This window comes from Oncorhynchus keta, chromosome 10 (genome assembly GCF_023373465.1).
Source record: "Oncorhynchus keta strain PuntledgeMale-10-30-2019 chromosome 10, Oket_V2, whole genome shotgun sequence".
Taxonomy (NCBI): Eukaryota; Metazoa; Chordata; class Actinopteri; order Salmoniformes; family Salmonidae; genus Oncorhynchus; species Oncorhynchus keta.
The window spans coordinates 10798839-10818838 of NC_068430.1; the positions used below are offsets into that span (position 1 = coordinate 10798839).

At 42.5% G+C, this 20000-nt stretch overlaps 1 protein-coding gene across 1 annotated transcript in view; it reads right to left on the reverse strand.

Moving 5' to 3' along the window:
- Nucleotides 1-20000, reverse strand: part of LOC127932611 (copine-8-like) — a 472696-nt gene that overhangs the window by 51364 nt on the left and 401332 nt on the right. Inside the window, exons 10-13 of the mRNA XM_052528628.1 lie at nt 18891-18995; nt 5646-5687; nt 4902-4977; nt 53-106 (exon numbers count right to left, since the gene is read on the reverse strand). Of these exons, the coding sequence (XP_052384588.1) occupies nt 53-106; nt 4902-4977; nt 5646-5687; nt 18891-18995 (277 nt within the window). The remainder of the gene's footprint in view (nt 1-52; nt 107-4901; nt 4978-5645; nt 5688-18890; nt 18996-20000) is intronic.

Below are 20000 nucleotides of genomic sequence, written 5' to 3' on the forward strand. Positions count from 1 at the left end.
GAGGAGACAAGAAGAGAGGGGAGGAGACAGGAAGAGAGGTGGAAAGGCTCACCGTTCCTGAATTCACATATTTCTTTTTCTTCAGTTTCTTTTTGATATTCACCACCTAAAAGAAGAAAATAAATGACTGAATTGGAGAGAAAGAATGAGCGGTAGGTGGTAGGTGGTTAATGATGGATTTAGAGGACTGTTGTCTGTGGTGGTTATGGAGGGGAATTCTCCTCACAGCAGGGGGCTGTTAGGAAGGAAATAATGAGCAATTATGGAAGGAAGGAGCCAATGATGAGAAGTGTAGTACCAAATACCTCCTGTAGGGAGAAAGGCTGTTTCTCTGAAAGAGAGAGAGAGAGTGTGATACAAGTTCCATTGGTGTTCCATTGGTGTTGTGTCAAATAACAGGCTCCAGTTGACTGTGAAATGAACAGGCACACTTATTTCTCCAGAAGCCCTTTTGTCTAATTCTCTCACTATTTTCTCTCTCTCCCTCCCTCCCCGTCCCCTCTGAATGTTTTACACATATTTCCTCTCCATTTCTCTCTCTCCGTCCGTCTGTCTGTCTGTCTGTCTGTCTGTCTGTCTGTCTGTCTGTCTGTCCGTCCGTCCGTCCGTCCGTCCGTCCGTCCGTCCGTCCGTCCGTCCGTCCGTCCGTCCGTCCGTCCGTCCGTCCGTCCCTCCCTCCCTCCCTCCCTCCCTCCCTCCCTCCCTCCCTCCCTCCGTCCGTCCGTCCGTCCGTCCGTCCCTCCCTCCCTCGCTCCGTCCGTCCGTCCGTCCGTCCGTCCGTCCGTCCGTCCGTCCGTCCGTCCGTCCGTCCGTCTGTCTGTCTGTCTGTCTGTCTGTCTGTCTGTCCGCCTGTCTGTCTGTCCCTCTGTTACACTTACAAAAGTTCCAAAATAATAAAAACATTCCAGATGTCATATTATGTCTATATACAGTAATGATGTGCAAATAGTTAAAATACGAAAGGGAAAATAAATCAACATAAATATAGATTGCATTAACAATGGTGTTTGTTCTTCACTGGTTGGATTTGCAGGCCCTTGTGCCAAATTGAGTCGAAAGCTTTTTTGAAATCAAGAAAGCATGTGAAGACTTTGCCTTTGTTTTGGTTTGTTTGTCAATTAAGGTTTGCAGGGTGAATACATGGTCTGTGGTATGGAAATTTGGTAAAAAGCCAATTTGACATTTGTTCAGTACATTGTTTATGTTAAGGAAATGTACAAGTCTGCTGTTAATGATAATGCAGAGGATTTTCCCAAGGTTGCTGTTGATGCATATCTCACAGTAGTTATTGGGGTCAAATTTGTCTCCACTTTTGTGGATTGGGGTAATCAGTCCTTGGTTCCAAATATTGGGGAAGATACAAGAGCTGAGGATGATGTTGAAGAGTTTTAGTATAGCCAAATGGAAATGTGGTCTGCATATTTAAAAATGTAATTTAGGATACCATCAACACCACAGGCCTTTTTGGATTGGAGGGTTGGTATTTTGTCCTGTAATTCAGTCAATGTAATTCAAATCAAATCAAATGTTATTTGTCACATACACATGGTTAGCAGATGTTAATGCGAGTGTAGCGAAATGCTTGTGCTTCTAGTTCCGACAATGCAGTAATAACCAATTGGATAATCCAGTGGGTTCTGGTCTTTAATAGTTGATTCTAAGATTTGTTTTTGATCGTGTATATTATTTTTGCTGTTTGTTCTTTGTCATAGGGCCAAAAAGATTGGAGAAGTGGTTTATCTATACATCTCTGTTTTGGAAAGATAACCCTTCGTGTTGTTGTTTGTTTAGGGTTTTCTAATTTTTCCAAAGTGGTTAGATTCTATGGATTCTTCAATTACATTGAGCTGATTTCTGACGTGCTGTTCCTTCTTTTTCCGTGGTGTATTTCTGTAATGTTTTAGTGATTCGCCATAGTGAAGCCGTAGGCTCAGGTTTTCTGGGTTGGATAGTTTTTTTTGGGTTGGACAGGTTTCTCAATTTCTTTCTTAGGTTTTTGCATTCTTCATCAAACCATACATCATTGTTGTTCATTTTCTTAGGTTGTCTGCTTGAATTGTTTTGATTTGAAAGGGAATCTGAGAGGTCAAATATGCTGTTTAGGTTTTATAATGCCAGGTTCACTATTACAGTGAAACATTTTGTCCAGGAAATTGTCTAGAAGGGATTGAATTTGTTGTCTCCTAAATGTTTTTGGTAGATTTCCACACCATTTCCCTTCCATCTATAACATTTCTTAATATTATTCAGTTCCTTTGGCTTTGATGCCTCATGTTTGAGCACAGCTCTGTTCACAAAGAATGTGATTTGCTGTGATCTGATTGGAGTGTCAGTGAACTGACAGTGAACGCTCTAAGAGACTCTGGGTTGAGGTCAGTGACAAAGTAGTCTACAGTACTGCTGCCAGGAGATGAGCTATAGCTGTACCTACCATAGGAGTCCCCTTAAAGCCTACCATTGACTATGTACATACCCAGCGTGCGACACTGCTGCAGGAGTTGTGTCTAGGGGTGCATCCATCTCAGGATGGAAAGTTGGTGGTTGAAGACATCCCTCGAGTGGTGTGGGGACTGTGCTTTGGCAAAGTGGGTGGGGTTATATCCCCCCTGTCCGGGGGTATCATTGGATGGGGCCATCATCGGATGGGGCCACAGTGTCTCCTGACCCCTCCTGTCTCAGCCTCCAGTATTTATGCTGCAGTAGTTTATGTGTCGGGGGGCTAGGGTCTGTGTGTTATATCTGGAGAATTTATCCTACACACGGTGTCCTGTGTGAATTTAAGTATGCTCTCTCTAATTCTCTCTTTCTCTCTCTCTCTCTGAGGATCTGAGCCCCAGGACCATGCCTTAGGACTACCTGGCCTGATGACTCCTTGCTGTCCCCAGTCCACCTGCTCATGCTGTGGCTCCAGTTTCAACTGTTCTGCCTGCGGCTATGGAACCCTGACCTGTTCACCGGACGTGCTACCTTGTTCCAGACCTGCTGTTTTCAACTCTCTAGAGACAGCAGGAGTGGTAGAGATACTCTGAATGATCGGCTCTGAAAAGCCAACTGACATTTACTCCTGAGGTGCTGACCTGTTGAACCCTCTACAACCACTGTGATTATTATTATTTGACCATGCTGGTCATTTATGAACCTTTGAACATCTTGGCCATGTTCTGTTATAATCTCCACCCGGCACAGCCAGAAGAGGACGGGCCACCCCTCATAGCCTGGTTCCTCTCTAGGTTTCTTCCTAGGTTCTGGCCTTTCTACAGAGTTTTTCCTAGCCATCGGGCTTCTACACCTGCATTGCTTGCTGTTTAGGGTTTTAGGCTGGGTTTCTGTACAGCACTTTGAGATATCAGCTGATGTAAGAAGGGCTATATAAATACATTTGATTTGACATTTGGGGGAGGTTAATGCTGTCCCCTCCAGGTCGGTGTTTGTCCCCCTGTGTGCTGAGGGTGTCAAGATCTTGTCCAGTTCTGACATTTAGGTCGCCACAGACATGTCCCTGGGCCTGGAAATTGTTGATCTCCCCTCTAAGATGGAGAAGCTGTCATCGTTAAAGTATGGGGATTCTATTGGGGAGATATAGGTAGCACACAAGGACATTTTTCTCTGTTGAAATCATTTCCATATTCATTTCTAGCCAGATGTAAAATGTTCCTGTTTTGATTAATTTAATAGAGTGGGTTAGGTCTGCTCTATTCCAAATTAGCATACCCCCTGAGTATCTTCCCTGTTTCACACTTGGTAGTTTGGTGGATGGGACTACCAGCTCTCTGTAACCGAGAGGGCAACCAGTGGGTCCGTCTCCTCTATACCATGTTTCTTGTAGGATGACAATGTCTGTATTTCCAATTTCTTTGGTGAAGTTCGGGTTCCTGATCTTTAAGCCAAAGGCAGATGACCTCTGAACTTGTTCATTCCAGGATCAGACAGTAAAAGCTTTGTTAGCTGAGCTTGATTGAGCTTTCCCGTTGCCATAGAACCAATAGAATAGTTGCACAAGTGAAAACCCCACCCATCTGTCAGACTAAAGCAAATCTGAAAAAGTATTTGAGAGATTTCAAATCGTATTTGAACCCAGGTCTGATGGATGGAAGGCAGGGTTGGAGATGAACAAGCACAGGACAGGTTGCATCATGTCTAACAGAGGTGTAGTGGAGGTAGCGATTATCTGTCCCTGAGACCTGAAGACTGCTCATAGCTCCCCGTTATTATCATTATTATAAGCCCAGGAGTAGGTTTCATCTGAGTCAGCGAACCACTGATCCAAGACAGCATTAGTTATTGCACAATTAGTCTAGCAAGGGACACAGTCAAAACAATATTCTCCTGAAGTTTCAGGGGCCACCATAAAGAATCCAAGTTTAAAGAGGAAACCTTCCTTCTCTCTGCAGACACAGACAAAAGCTGCCTGGTCTCATTAGTATCCCCTGTATCACTGTGAGGCAGGGAAGTGACAGGCAAATAAATGGAGAGAAGGCAATCGGGTTGACACGCAGGCATCACAGAGACGCAGAGACTTGCTGATGCACAAACTAAAGAAGCTTCCTGTCTCTGTTCCTGTCACTCTGCCAGGTAATGACTAATGATGAACGCCATGCACAGCGTGTGTGTGTGTGTGTGTGCGCACGTGCGTGTGTGTGTGTGCTTGCGTGCATGTATTCTAATTGTGTTTTCCCTGTGGTTCTATCCGGAGGAATAGTTTTCCATTAATGCCCGCGCTCTTCTCTGGATTGGGTTTGTTTAACCATGGTAATCACCTGGAAGCCAACGTGCAACATTCCTAAACTTCGACCTGAGAGAGAAGGCAGCATGGATATAAAACAATTGATATTTCATCAGTGAGTGAGTTGACTCCCCAACAGAGCTGATTAAAAAACGGTAAGAAAGGAAGAGAGAGTCACCTCATAGACGTTGAACTGGCTCTGGCCTCGAGCTAGCTCCCGGTAACTAGTGGTGAACTCCCCTATGAAGTCATGGCTAACAGAGAGAGAAGGAGAGAGGATGAGAGAGAGGACAGAGAGAGGAGATAGAGGAGAGAGGACAGAGGAGAGAAGAGAGAGGAGAGAAGAGAGGAGAGAGGAGAGAGGAGAGGAGAGGAGAGGAGAGGAGAGGAGAGAGAGAGAGAGAGAGAGTGAACAGAGGAGAGAAGAGAGAAGAGAGGAGAGAGGAGAGAAGAGAGAGGAGAGAAGAGAGGAGAGAGGAGAGGAGAGGAGAGGAGGAGAGAGGAGAGAGAGGAGAGTGGACAGAGGAGAGAAGAGAGTAGAGAGGAGAGAGGAGAGAAGAGAGAGGATAGAAGAGAGGAGAGAGGAGAGGAGAGGAGGAGAGAGGAGAGAGAGGAGAGTGGACAGAGGAGAGAAGAGAGTAGAGAGGAGAGAGGAGAGAAGAGAGAAGAGAGGAGAGAGGAGAGGAGGAGAGAGGAGAGAGAGGACAGAGGAGAGAAGAGAGAAGAGAGGAGAGAAGATGAGAGAGGAGAGGGTGGTAAAGACAGAACTTTAACCACTGTAAAGTGCCATCATTTCAATAACATCAATAACATAATAATATATAATGTTGTACTAATTTGTTGGTGACCATGGTGCACAAGTTGAATGTTGCTCATGGCTGCACCTCAATATTTTGGCTGCACCTTGACTAAATACACTCACCTGCCATCGCGGTCCCAGTCGTACACCTCCACCTTGATCGTCCTGGAACGACAGAAAGCACACACCAACAGACAGATGTTACTGAAGCATCCCTCATAGACCAGAGACTCAAACATGTGACTTTAGTTTACAGTAAAACCGCACTCAATGAGCTGTATTCCGCCACAAGCAAACAGGAAACCGCTCATCCAGAGACGGTGCTCCTAGTGGCCGGGCACTTCAATGCAGGGAAAACTTAAATCTGTTTTATCAGCACGTTAAATGTGCAACCAGAGGGGAAAAAAACTATAGACCACCTTTACTCCACACACAGAGACGCGTACAAAGCTCGCCCTCGCCCTCCATTTGGCAAATCTGACCATAATTCTATCCTCCTGATTCCTGCTTACAAGCTAAATGTAAAGCAGGAAGCACCAGTGACTCGATCAAAACAAAAGTGGTCAGATGAAGCAGTTGCTAAGCTACAGGACTGTTTTGCACAGACTGGAATATGTTCCGGGATTCCTCCGATGGCATTGAGGAATACACCACATCAGTCATTGGCTTCATCAATAAGTGCATCGATGACGTCATCCGAACAGTGACCGTACGTACATACCCCAACCAGAAGCCATGGATTACAGGCAACATTCGCACTGAGCTAAAGGCTAGAGCTGCCGCTTTCAAGGAGTGGGACTCTAACCTGGAAGCTTTTAAGAAATCCCGCTATGCCCTCTGACGAACCATGAAAGTTTCAATACAGGACTAAGATGGAATCGTACTACACTCTGGGGCTCGTCGCATGAGGCAGGGCTTGCAAACCATTACAGACCACAAAGGGAAGCACAGCAGAGAGCTGCCCAGTGACATGAGCCTACCAGATGAGCTAAACTACTTCTGTGCTCGCTTAGGTAACCTAAGGTAACCTGCCTAAATGACTACCGACCCATTATCCCAGAAACCCTAGACCCACTTGCATACTGCCCTAACATCTCTATTGCACTTCACACTTCCCTTTCCCACCTGGACAAAAGGAACACCTATGTGAGAATGCCATTCATTAACTACAGCTCAGCGTGCAACACTATACTGCCCTCAAAGCTCATCAATAAGCTAAGGACCCTGGGACTAAACATCTCCCTCTGCAACTGTATCCTGGACTTCCTGACGGGCCGACCCCAGGTGGTAAGGGTAGGTAAAACACATCCGACACGCTGATCCTCAACACGGGGGCCGCACAGGGGTTTGTGCTCAGTCCCCTCCTGTACTCCCTGTTCACTCATGACTGCATGGCCAGGCATGACTCCAACACCATCATTAAGTTTGCTGATGACACAACAGTGGTAGGCCTGATCACTGACATCGACAAGACAGCCTATAGGGAGGATGTCAGTGACCTGGTCATGTGGTGCAACAACCTCGCCCTCAACGTAATCAATACAAAGGAGATGATTGTGGACTACAGGAAAAAGAGGACCAAGCACGCCCCCATTCTCATCAACAGGGCTGTAGTGGAGCAGGTTGAGAGCTTCAAGTTCCTTGGTGTCCACATCACCCAACAAACTATCATAGTCCAAGCACACCAAGACAGTCGTGAAGAGGGCACGACAAAACCTATTCCCCCTCAGGAGACTGAAAAGATTTGGCATGGGTCCTCAGATCCTCAAAAGGTTCTACAGCTGCACCATCGAGAGCATCCTGACTGTGATGCCTGTTATGGCAACTGCTCGGCCTCCGACCACAAGGCACTACAGAGCGTAGTGCGTACAACTCAGTACATTACTGGGGCAAAGCATCCTGCCGTCCAGGACCTCTATACCAGGCGGTATAGTAAAGACAGAACAGAGGAAGACCCAAAAAACTGTCAAAGACTCCAGCCACCCTAGTTATAGACTGTTCTCTCTGCTACCGCACGGCAATCGATACCGGAGCACCAAGTCTTGGTTCAAGAGGCTTCGAAACAGCTTCTACCCCCAAGCCATAAGACTCCTGAACATCTAATCAAATGGCAACTCAGACTATTTACATTCCCTCCCCGTTTACACTGCTGCTACTCTCTGTTGTATCTGTACATAGTCACTTTACTAACTCTACCCACATGTACATAGTCACTTTACTAACTCTACCCACATGTACATAGTCACTTTACTAACTCTACCTACATGTACATAGTCACTTTACTAACTCTACCCACATGTACATAGTCACTACTAACTCTACCCACATGTACATAGTCACTTTACTAACTCTACCCACATGTACATAGTCACTTTACTTACTATACCCACATGTACATAGTCACTTTACTAACTCTACCCACATGTACATAGTCACTACTAACTCTACCCACATGTACATAGTCACTTTACTAACTCTACCCACATGTACATAGTCACTACTAACTCTACCCACATGTACATAGTCACTTTACTAACTCTACCCACATGTACATAGTCACTTTACTTACTATACCCACATGTACATAGTCACTTTACTAACTCTACCCACATGTACATAGTCACTTTACTAACTCTACCCACATGTACATAGTCACTACTAACTCTACCCACATGCACATAGTCACTTAACTAACTCTACCCACATGTACATAGTCACTTTACTTACTATACCCACATGTACATAGTCACTTTACTAACTCTACCCACATGTACATAGTCACTACTAACTCTACCCACATGTACATAGTCACTTTACTAACTCTACCCACATGTACATAGTCACTACTAACTCTACCCACATGTACATAGTCACTTTACTAACTCTACCCACATGTACATAGTCACTTTACTAACTCTACCCACATGTACATAGTCACTACTAACTCTACCCACATGTACATAGTCACTTTACTAACTCTACCCACATGTACATAGTCACTTTACTTACTATACCCACATGTACATAGTCACTTTACTAACTCTACCCACATGTACATAGTCACTACTAACTCTACCCACATGTACATAGTCACTTTACTAACTCTACCCACATGTACATAGTCACTACTAACTCTACCCACATGTACATAGTCACTTTACTAACTCTACCCACATGTACATAGTCACTTTACTTACTATACCCACATGTACATAGTCACTTTACTAACTCTACCCACATGTACATAGTCACTTTACTAACTCTACCCACATGTACATAGTCACTTTACTAACTCTACCCACATGCACATAGTCACTTTAACTCTACCCACATGTACATAGTCACTTTACACTATACCCACATGTACATAGTCACTTTACTAACTCTACCCACATGTACATAGTCACTACTAACTCTACCCACATGTACATAGTCACTTTACTAACTCTACCCACATGTACATAGTCACTACTAACTCTACCCACATGTACATAGTCACTTTACTAACTCTACTGTACATAGTCACTCTACCTACCCACATGTACATAGTCACTCACTTAACTCTACCCACATGTACTAACTCTACCCACATGTACATAGTCACTTTACTAACTCTACCCACATGTACATAGTCACTTTACTAACTCATAGTCACTTTACTAACTCTACCCACATGTACATAGTCACTTTACTAACTCTACCCACATGTACATAGTCACTTTACTAACTCTACCCACATGTACATAGTCACTTTACTAACTCTACCCACATGTACATAGTCACTTTACTAACTCTACCCATGTACATGTCACATCTAGTCACTTTACTAACTCTACCCACATGTACATAGTCACTTTACTAACTCTACCCACATGTACATAGTCACTACTAACTCTACCCACATGTACATAGTCACTTTACTAACTCTACCCACATGTACATAGTCACTTTACTAACTCTACCCACATGTACATAGTCACTTTACTAACTCTACCCACATGTACATAGTCACTACTAACTCTACCCACATGTACATAGTCACTTTACTAACTCTACCCACATGTACATAGTCACTTTACTAACTCTACCCACATGTACATAGTCACTTTACTAACTCTACCCACATGTACATAGTCACTTTACTAACTCTACCCACATGTACATAGTCACTTTACTAACTCTACCCACATGTACATAGTCACTTTACTAACTCTACCCACATGTACATAGTCACTACCTCTACCCACATGTACATAGTCACTTTACTACTATACCCACATGTACATAGTCACTTTACTAACTCTACCCACATGTACATAGTCACTTTACTAACTCTACCCACATGTACATAGTCACTTTACTAACTCTACCCACATGTACATAGTCACTTTACTAACTCTACATGTACATAGTCATGTACATAGTCACTTTACTAACTCTACCTACATGTACATAGTCACTTTACTAACTCTACCTACATGTACATAGTCACTACTAACTCTACCCATGTACATAGTACATAGTCACTTTGTACTAACTCTAACTCTACCTACATGTACATAGTCACTTTACTAACTCTACCTACATGTACATAGTCACTTTACTAACTCTACCCACATGTACATAGTCACTTTACTAACTCTACCTACATGTACATAGTCACTTTACTAACTCTACCTACATGTACATAGTCACTTTACTAACTCTACCCACATGTACATAGTCACTTTACTAACTCTACCCACATGTACATAGTCACTTTACTAACTCTACCCACATGTACATAGTCACTTTACTAACTCTACCTACATGTACATAGTCACTACTAACTCTACCCACATGTACATAGTCACTACTAACTCTACCTACATGTACATAGTCACTTTACTAACTCTACCTACATGTACATAGTCACTTTACTAACTCTACCTACATGTACATAGTCACTTTACTAACTCTACCTACATGTACATAGTCACTTTACTAACTCTACCCACATGTACATAGTCACTTTACTAACTCTACCTACATGTACATAGTCACTTTACTAACTCTACCCACATGTACATAGTCACTTTACTTACTATACCCACATGTACATAGTCACTTTACTAACTCTACCCACATGTACATAGTCACTTTACTAACTCTACCCACATGTACATAGTCACTTTACTAACTCTACCTACATGTACATAGTCACTTTACTAACTCTACCCACATGTACATAGTCACTACTAACTCTACCCACATGTACATAGTCACTTTACTAACTCTACCCACATGTACATAGTCACTTTACTAACTCTACCCACATGTACATAGTCACTACTAACTCTACCCACATGTACATAGTCACTTTACTAACTCTACCCACATGTACATAGTCACTTTACTAACTCTACCCACATGTACATAGTCACTTTACTTACTATACCCACATGTACATAGTCACTTTACTAACTCTACCTACATGTACATAGTCACTACTAACTCTACCCACATGTACATAGTCACTTTACTAACTCTACCTACATGTACATAGTCACTTTAATAACTCTACCCACATGTACATAGTCACTACTAACTCTACCCACATGTACATAGTCACTTTACTAACTCTACCCACATGTACATAGTCACTTTACTAACTCTACCTACATGTACATAGTCACTTTAATAACTCTACCCACATGTACATAGTCACTACTAACTCTACCCACATGTACATAGTCACTTTACTAACTCTACCCACATGTACATAGTCACTTTAATAACTCTACCCACATGTACATAGTCACTTTACTAACTCTACCTACATGTACATAGTCACTTTACTAACTCTACCTACATGTACATAGTCACTTTACTAACTCTACCCACATGTACATAGTCACTACTAACTCTACCTACATGTACATAGTCACTTTACTAACTCTACCTACATGTACATAGTCACTTTACTAACTCTACCTACATGTACATAGTCACTTTACTAACTCTACCCACATGTACATAGTCACTACTAACTCTACCTACATGTACATAGTCACTTTACTAACTCTACCTACATGTACATAGTCACTTTACTAACTCTACCTACATGTACATAGTCACTTTACTAACTCTACCCACATGTACATAGTCACTACTAACTCTACCCACATGTACATAGTCACTTTAATAACTCTACCCACATGTACATAGTCACTTTACTAACTCTACCTACATGTATATAGTCACTTTACTAACTCTACCCACATGTACATAGTCACTACTAACTCTACCCACATGTACATAGTCACTTTAATAACTCTACCCACATGTACATAGTCACTTTACTAACTCTACCTACATGTACATAGTCACTTTACTAACTCTACCCACATGTACATAGTCACTTTACTAACTCTACCTACATGTACATAGTCACTTTACTAACTCTACCCACATGTACATAGTCACTACTAACTCTACCCACATGTACATAGTCACTACTAACTCTACCCACATGTACATAGTCACTTTACTAACTCTACCCACATGTACATAGTCACTACTAACTCTACCCACATGTACATAGTCACTTTACTAACTCTACCTACATGTACATAGTCACTTTACTTACTCTACCCACATGTACATAGTCACTTTACTAACTCTACCTACATGTACATAGTCACTTTACTAACTCTACCCACATGTACATAGTCACTTTACTAACTCTACCCACATGTACATAGTCACTTTACTAACTCTACCCACATGTACATAGTCACTTTACTAACTCTACCCACATGTATATAGTCACTTTACTAACTCTACCCACATGTACATAGTCACTTTACTAACTCTACCCCCATGTACATAGTCACTTTACTAACTCTACCCACATGTATATAGTCACTTTACTAACTCTACCTACATGTACATAGTCACTTTAATAACTCTACCCACATGTACATAGTCACTTTACTAACTCTACCCCCATGTACATAGTCACTTTACTAACTCTACCCACATGTACATAGTCACTTTACTAACTCTACCCACATGTACATAGTCACTTTACTAACTCTACCCACATGTACATAGTCACTTTACTAACTCTACCCACATGTATATAGTCACTTTACTAACTCTACCCACATGTACATAGTCACTTTACTAACTCTACCCCCATGTACATAGTCACTTTACTAACTCTACCCACATGTATATAGTCACTTTACTAACTCTACCTACATGTACATAGTCACTTTAATAACTCTACCCACATGTACATAGTCACTTTACTAACTCTACCCCCATGTACATAGTCACTTTACTAACTCTACCTACATGTACATAGTCACTTTACTAACTCTACCTACATGTACATAGTCACTTTAATAACTCTACCCACATGTACATAGTCACTTTACTAACTCTACCCCCATGTACATAGTCACTTTACTAACTCTACCCCCATGTACATAGTCACTTTACTAACTCTACCCACATGTACATAGTCACTTTACTAACTCTACCCCCATGTACATAGTCACTTTACTAACTCTACCTACATGTACATAGTCACTTTAATAACTCTACCCACATGTACATAGTCACTTTACTAACTCTACCCCCATGTACATAGTCACTTTACTAACTCTACCCACATGTACATAGTCACTTTACTAACTCTACCCACATGTACATAGTCACTTTACTAACTCTACCCACATGTACATAGTCACTTTACTAACTCTACCCACATGTACATAGTCACTTTACTAACTCTACCCACATGTACATAGTCACTTTACTAACTCTACCTACATGTACATAGTCACTTTACTAACTCTACCCCCATGTACATAGTCACTTTACTAACTCTACCCACATGTACATAGTCACTTTACTAACTCTACCCACATGTACATAGTCACTTTACTAACTCTACCCACATGTACATAGTCACTTTACTAACTCTACCTACATGTACATAGTCACTTTACTTACTATACCCACATGTACATAGTCACTTTACTAACTCTACCCACATGTACATAGTCACTTTACTAACTCTACCCACATGTACATAGTCACTTTACTAACTCTACCCACATGTACATAGTCACTTTACTAACTCTACCCACATGTACATAGTCACTTTACTAACTCTACCTACATGTACATAGTCACTTTACTAACTTTACTAACTCTATAGCAGCTATTTCTCCAGTTAATATCTATAGCAGCTATTTCTCCAGTTAATATCTATAACAGCTATTTCTCAAGTTAATATCTATAGCAGCTATTTCTCAAGTTAATATCTATAGCAGTTATTTCTCCAATTAATACCTATAGCAGCTATTTCTCCAGTTAATATCTATAGCAGCTATTTCTCCAGTTAATATCTATAGCAGCTATTTCTCCAGTTAATATCTATAGCAGCTATTTCTCAAGTTAATATCTATAGCAGTTATTTCTCCAATTAATACCTATAGCAGCTATCTCTCCAGTTAATATCTATAGCAGCTATTTCTCCAGTTGGGGTTGATATACACTAAATACCCGGGTGAAGACAGCTCGGTGTCGAAATGTTGTTAAATAAATGATTGAATTGGAGCAGCTAGAACAGGCAGCTTGTCCTTTTCACAGGCTAGACACAAACATGGTACTTCCTGTAGGCTCCAAACTATTAACACAATGAATCACCATCTGTCTTTTGTTATTCCCAACATAAGGCAAACAAGAAACGTTTTATCCCTGGTCATTATTTATTTCTAAGGACATTAATGTATTACAATGTGTGAGTTGTTTTGCATGAGTGTTCAGATTAGACGGCCGGGGTTGTGACCTGATAGCCTGATAGCCTTTTAAGTACCACGCATACCTGCAACGTTGTGTGATTGGGTTCAAGCTACTTGTAAGTGTGGATTGTCATCCGTCAATCAATCAGCTGAAAGGAGGAGCTTGTCCTGTGTTACGGTGTTTGGTGTTTTTGTCCCCCCATCCCTAAATAGATAGGTCTCTGTAATAATAAGACTCAGTGAGCCCCAGTAGCTAACCGATGCTGTTTCATTTCAAGGCCTGGTGCTTCTAGCGTTTTACTCCTCAACACAGAATGACTATACAACAGCAATCATTAGAGCACTTTATAGGAAAACCAAATTAGAATCTGATGGTGATCCTGAAGAAGAGATTACATGTCTGATAAAAACACGTTATCACACTGGATTTATCCTGTTTGCATCTGAAAGAGGATTTATCCAGTTTGCATCTGAAAGAGGATTTATCCAGTTTGCATCTGAAAGAGGATTTATCCAGTTTGCATCTGAAAGAGGATTTATCCAGTTTGCATCTGAAAGAGGATTTATCCAGTTTGCATCTGAAAGAGGATTTATCCAGTTTGCATCTGAAAGAGGATTTATCCAGTTTGCATCTGAAAGAGGATTTATCCAGTTTGCATCTGAAAGAGGATTTATCCAGTTTGCATCTGAAAGAGGATTTATACAGTTTGCATCTGAAAGAGGATTTATCCAGTTTGCATCTGAAAGAGGATTTATCCAGTTTGCATCTGAAAGAGGGTTTATCCAGTTTGCATCTGAAAGAGGATTTATCCAGTTTGCATCTGAAAGAGGATTTATACAGTTTGCATCTGAAAGAGGATTTATCCAGTTTGCATCTGAAAGAGGATGTATCCAGTTTGCATCTGAAAGAGGATTTATCCAGTTTGCAGCTGAAAGAGGATTTATCCAGTTTGCATCTGAAAGAGGATTTATCCAGTTTGCATCTGAAAGAGGATTTATCCAGTTTGCATCTGAAAGAGGATTTATCCAGTTTACATCTGAAAGAGGATTTATCCAGTTTGCATCTGAAAGAGGATTTATACAGTTTGCATCTGGTCCTTCTGTAGCATTGGTAGAGCATGAAAGAGGGTAGTTTATCCACCACCCATACGTTTATGCATCTGAAGTCGCTTTGGATAAAAGCGTCTGCTAAATGGCATATATTATTATTATTATTAAAGAGGATTTATCCAGTTTGCATCTGAAAGAGGATTTATCCAGTTTGCATCTGAAAGAGGGTTTATCCAGTTTGCATCTGAAAGAGGATTTATCCAGTTTGCATCTGAAAGAGGATTTATACAGTTTGCATCTGAAAGAGGATTTATCCAGTTTGCATCTGAAAGAGGATTTATCCAGTTTGCATCTGAAAGAGGATTTATCCAGTTTGCATCTGAAAGAGGATTTATCCAGTTTGCAGCTGAAAGAGGATTTATCCAGTTTGCATCTGAAAGAGGATTTATCCAGTTTGCATCTGAAAGAGGATTTATCCAGTTTGCATCTGAAAGAGGATTTATCCGCATCTGAAAGAGGATTTATCCAGTTTGCATCTGAAAGAGGATTTATCCAGTTTGCTAAAATGAGTCAGTGGAGGTGCAATAGCCATCACATTAACATGTAATACAGCACTATCCACAAGCATGTGTAATGGATTTGAATCAATTTGAATGGATTTTCACAGTATTTTCACAATTTGAATGGATTTTCACAGTATACTGTCTGTGGCAGTTAGAAACTCCGAGATAAAGTTTCAAGCTGCAAATGGTTGGAAGAGACTTTATATCTGTGAAAACCAGACTCAGATACCTGAAGATACTCTCAGAAGAGGCAGGATCAACTTATATCTAAGAAAAGTACAAATTCCTCTGTAAAAAGTAAACTGCAGCGAATGTTAAAAATACCCTGTGTCACATATTCCCCATAGCAGATGGAGGGTGACATTTCACAAACACAACGCGACGGAGAGTTTTCTGACTACTGACAAAACTTTCCAAGCATTCCTTCATCCTCCTCTCGCCTTCATCATCTCGCCCCTCTCACCCAGCACCCGCCATGACACCAACCCAGACGAGACTTAGACATCAGTCACAAAAAGAGGCCCTGTTCCTCTCTCTCTTCCTCCCGCCTCTGCCTGTAGTGGTCGTATGTTCCTTTGAGCTTATCTTCAAGGTTTTAAGCCTTGTCCTCTGTGGAGCTTTCACCCAAGAAGTTTGTTTGTGTGTGTGTGTGTGTGTGTGTGTGTGTGTGTGTGTGTGTGTGTGTGTGTGTGTGTGTGTGTGTGTGTGTGTGTGTGTGTGTGTGTGTGTGTGTGTGTGTGTGTGTGTGTGTGTGTGTGTGTGTGTGTGTGTGTGTGTGTGTGTGTGTGTGTGTGTGTGTGTGTCTGTGTGCGTGTTATGCCAGGGACGTACATGACATACACCATGCCCTGAAGGGCCTGTCAATCATACTCTCTTTGACCCGACCCACAAACAGAAACTGACTTGTCGGTTTGTACCCTGGACCACATTCAGTTGGACTTCAAAATAATGTTGTCTGTCAGCGTTGATAGTCAAACCAGTCTCTCTCTTCAAGGTATATTTCCTAACATCCTTTTAGAGGGTGATTTAAATAAACATCTGTCTCCTTTACTAATAACCAAACACTTCACCAGAGAGCAAGAAGGAGTTGAAGAGCTATTAAGATAGTGAAAAACAATGACACCACTTCAGTCCTAATTTCATGGTTGTGTTTGTGATCTCTCATCTGGGACAGAAATAGTAGCAGTGACTCACTCAGACAGATTAGGAACGACTACCATGCTAATGAGGAAAACGGACCGCCTCTCCTCTCCTCTCCTCTCCTCTCCTCTCCTCTCCTCTCCTCTCCTCTCCCTCTCCTCTCCTCTCCTCTCCTCTCCTCTCCTCTCCTCTCCTCTCCTCTCCTCTCCTCTCCTCTCCTCTCCTCTCTTCCCCCTCTCTTCAGCACACTTATTCACAAAGAGCTATTTACCCATAAGGTGAAGTGCCTGCCATGTGCATCAGGTCACAACGTGATGTCATGTTCCTCTGTTGGAAAACTAAAGGTACCACATGAGAACACAGAGAGTATCTGGGCTTTGCGCCAAACACACTGACTGGCTGATAGATTGACTGACTGACTGACTGACTGATTGACTGCCTGACTGATGGACTAACTGGCTGGCTGACTGACCAACTAACTGACTGACTGACAGACTAACTGACTGCCTGACTGACAGACTAACTGACTGACTGACTGACTGACTGACTGACTGACTAACTGACTGACTGACTGACTGACTAACTGACTGCCTGACTGACAGACTAACTGACTGACTGACTGACTGACTGACTGACTGACTGACTGACAGACTAACTGACTGCCTGACTGACAGACTAACTGACTGACTGACTGACCTGACTGACTGACTGACTGACTGACTGACTAACTGACTGACTGATAGACTAACTGACTGACTGACAGACTGATATACTAACCGACTAACTGACTAACTGATAGACCAACTGACTGACTGCTTGCCTGACTGACTGATAGACGAACTGACTGAATGCCTGACTGCCTGACTGCCTGACTGCCTGACAGACTAACTGACTGACTGACTGATAGACCACCTGACTGACTGACTGATGAGACTAACTGACTGACTGATAGACTGACTGACTTCCTGACTGACTGATAGACTAACTGACTGATAAACTAACTGACTGCCTGACTGCCTGACTAACTAACTGACTGCATGACTGACTAACTGACTGCCTGACTGACTAACTGCCTGACTGACTAACTGACTGCCTGCCTGCCTGCCTGCCTGCCTGCCTGCCTGCCTGACTGCCTGACTGACTGCCTGACTGCCTGACTAACTGACTGACTGACTGACTAACTGACTGCCTGACTAACTGACTGACTAACTGACTGAGTAACTGACTGAGTAACTGACTGACTGACTGACTGACTGACTAACTGACTAACTAACTGACTGACTGACTGACTGACTGACTGACTAACTGACTGCCTGACTAACTGACTGCCTGACTGACTGACTGATGAGATCAGCCATTAGAGGACAAGGGGTATCTACACGCTATACTAATTCATTAGTCTGTCAGTTCTGTTGTGTCTGACTCTCTGCCTACAAATCACAGCCTGAAACACAGCTTTCCTGAAACACGTCTCAATCCCCTGTGTCTGATTGGTTCTGACAGGGTGATGACCTCACTATGGCTGATGTGTGATTGTTCGGCTGACACTCAGTGACCCCAACTCGTTTATCCACACTCCTCTGGGGCACCCTTAATACATTTCTAGACATGGGGATTCAGCCTGGATGATATTTGGGTTTATTTTTGCAGACTTCGAGTGGGGTAATTTGTCACAGAAGGCTGAGCAACTTGGCCTTGTCTGAAAAGAGAGAGAGAGAAAGAGAGGGAGGGGGAGTAGAAAAAAAGAGCAAGGGGAGGGTGGCGAGTGTGAGAGAGAGAGAAAGAGGGGGTGAGAAAGACAAGAGGTGAGTTCATACCTGTCAAAGTCCCCATTGCAGAGCGCTCTGACTGGAATGGTGAATGACTGCCACACTGGGTTCAACGTGTTCTTCACAACCTCAGTTTTATGGCAGATAGTAAACCTGTAGAGAGAGAGGGAGGGAAGGATGGAGGGAGAGGGAGGAAGGCAGAGAGGGAGGGAAGGATGGAGGAAGGCAGAGAGGGAGGGAAGGATGGAGGGAGAGGGAGGGAGGAAGGCAGAGAGGGAGGGAAGGATGGAGGGAGAGGGAGGGAGGAAGGCAGAGAGGGGGAAGGATGGAGGGAGAGGGAGGAAGGAAGAGAGGGAGGGAAGGATGGAGGGAGAGGGAGGAAGGCAGAGAGAGAGGGAAGGATGGACGGAGAGGGAGGAAGGGAGAGAGGGAGGGAAGGAAGGATGGAGGGAGAGGGAGGAAGGGAGAGAGAGAGGGAAGGATGGAGGGAGAGGGAGGAAGGAAGAGAGGAGGTAGCAGTAAGAGAGAGGGAAAGAGACAGGTGAGGAGTTGGGTAGAAGGAAAGAAAGATAGAAGAGCACGGGGGGGGGATAAAGGGAAGAGAGAGAGACCGATACATTCACTGTGTTCAAAGCTGTGTGTTTTATTTACTGACATCACTGTCTAAACAGAGTTGTGTGTTTTATTTACTGACATCACTGTCTAAACAGAGCTGTGTGTTTTATTTACTGACATCACTGTCTAAACAGAGATGTGTTTTTTATTTACTGACATCACTGTCTAAACAGAGCTGTGTGTTTTATTTACTGACATCACTGTCTAAACAGAGATGTGTGTTTTATTTACTGACATCACTGTCTAAACAGAGCTGTGTGTTTTATTTACTGACATCACTGTCTAAACAGAGCTGTGTGTTTTATTTACTGACATCACTGTCTAAACAGAGCTGTGTGTTTTATTTACTGACATCACTGTCTAAACAGAGATGTGTGTTTTATTTACTGACATCACTGTCTAAACAGAGATGTGTGTTTTATTTACTGACATCACTGTCTAAACAGAGCTGTGTGTTTTATTTACTGACATCACTGTCTAAACAGAGCTGTGTGTTTTATTTACTGACATCACTGTCTAAACAGAGCTGTGTGTTTTATTTAC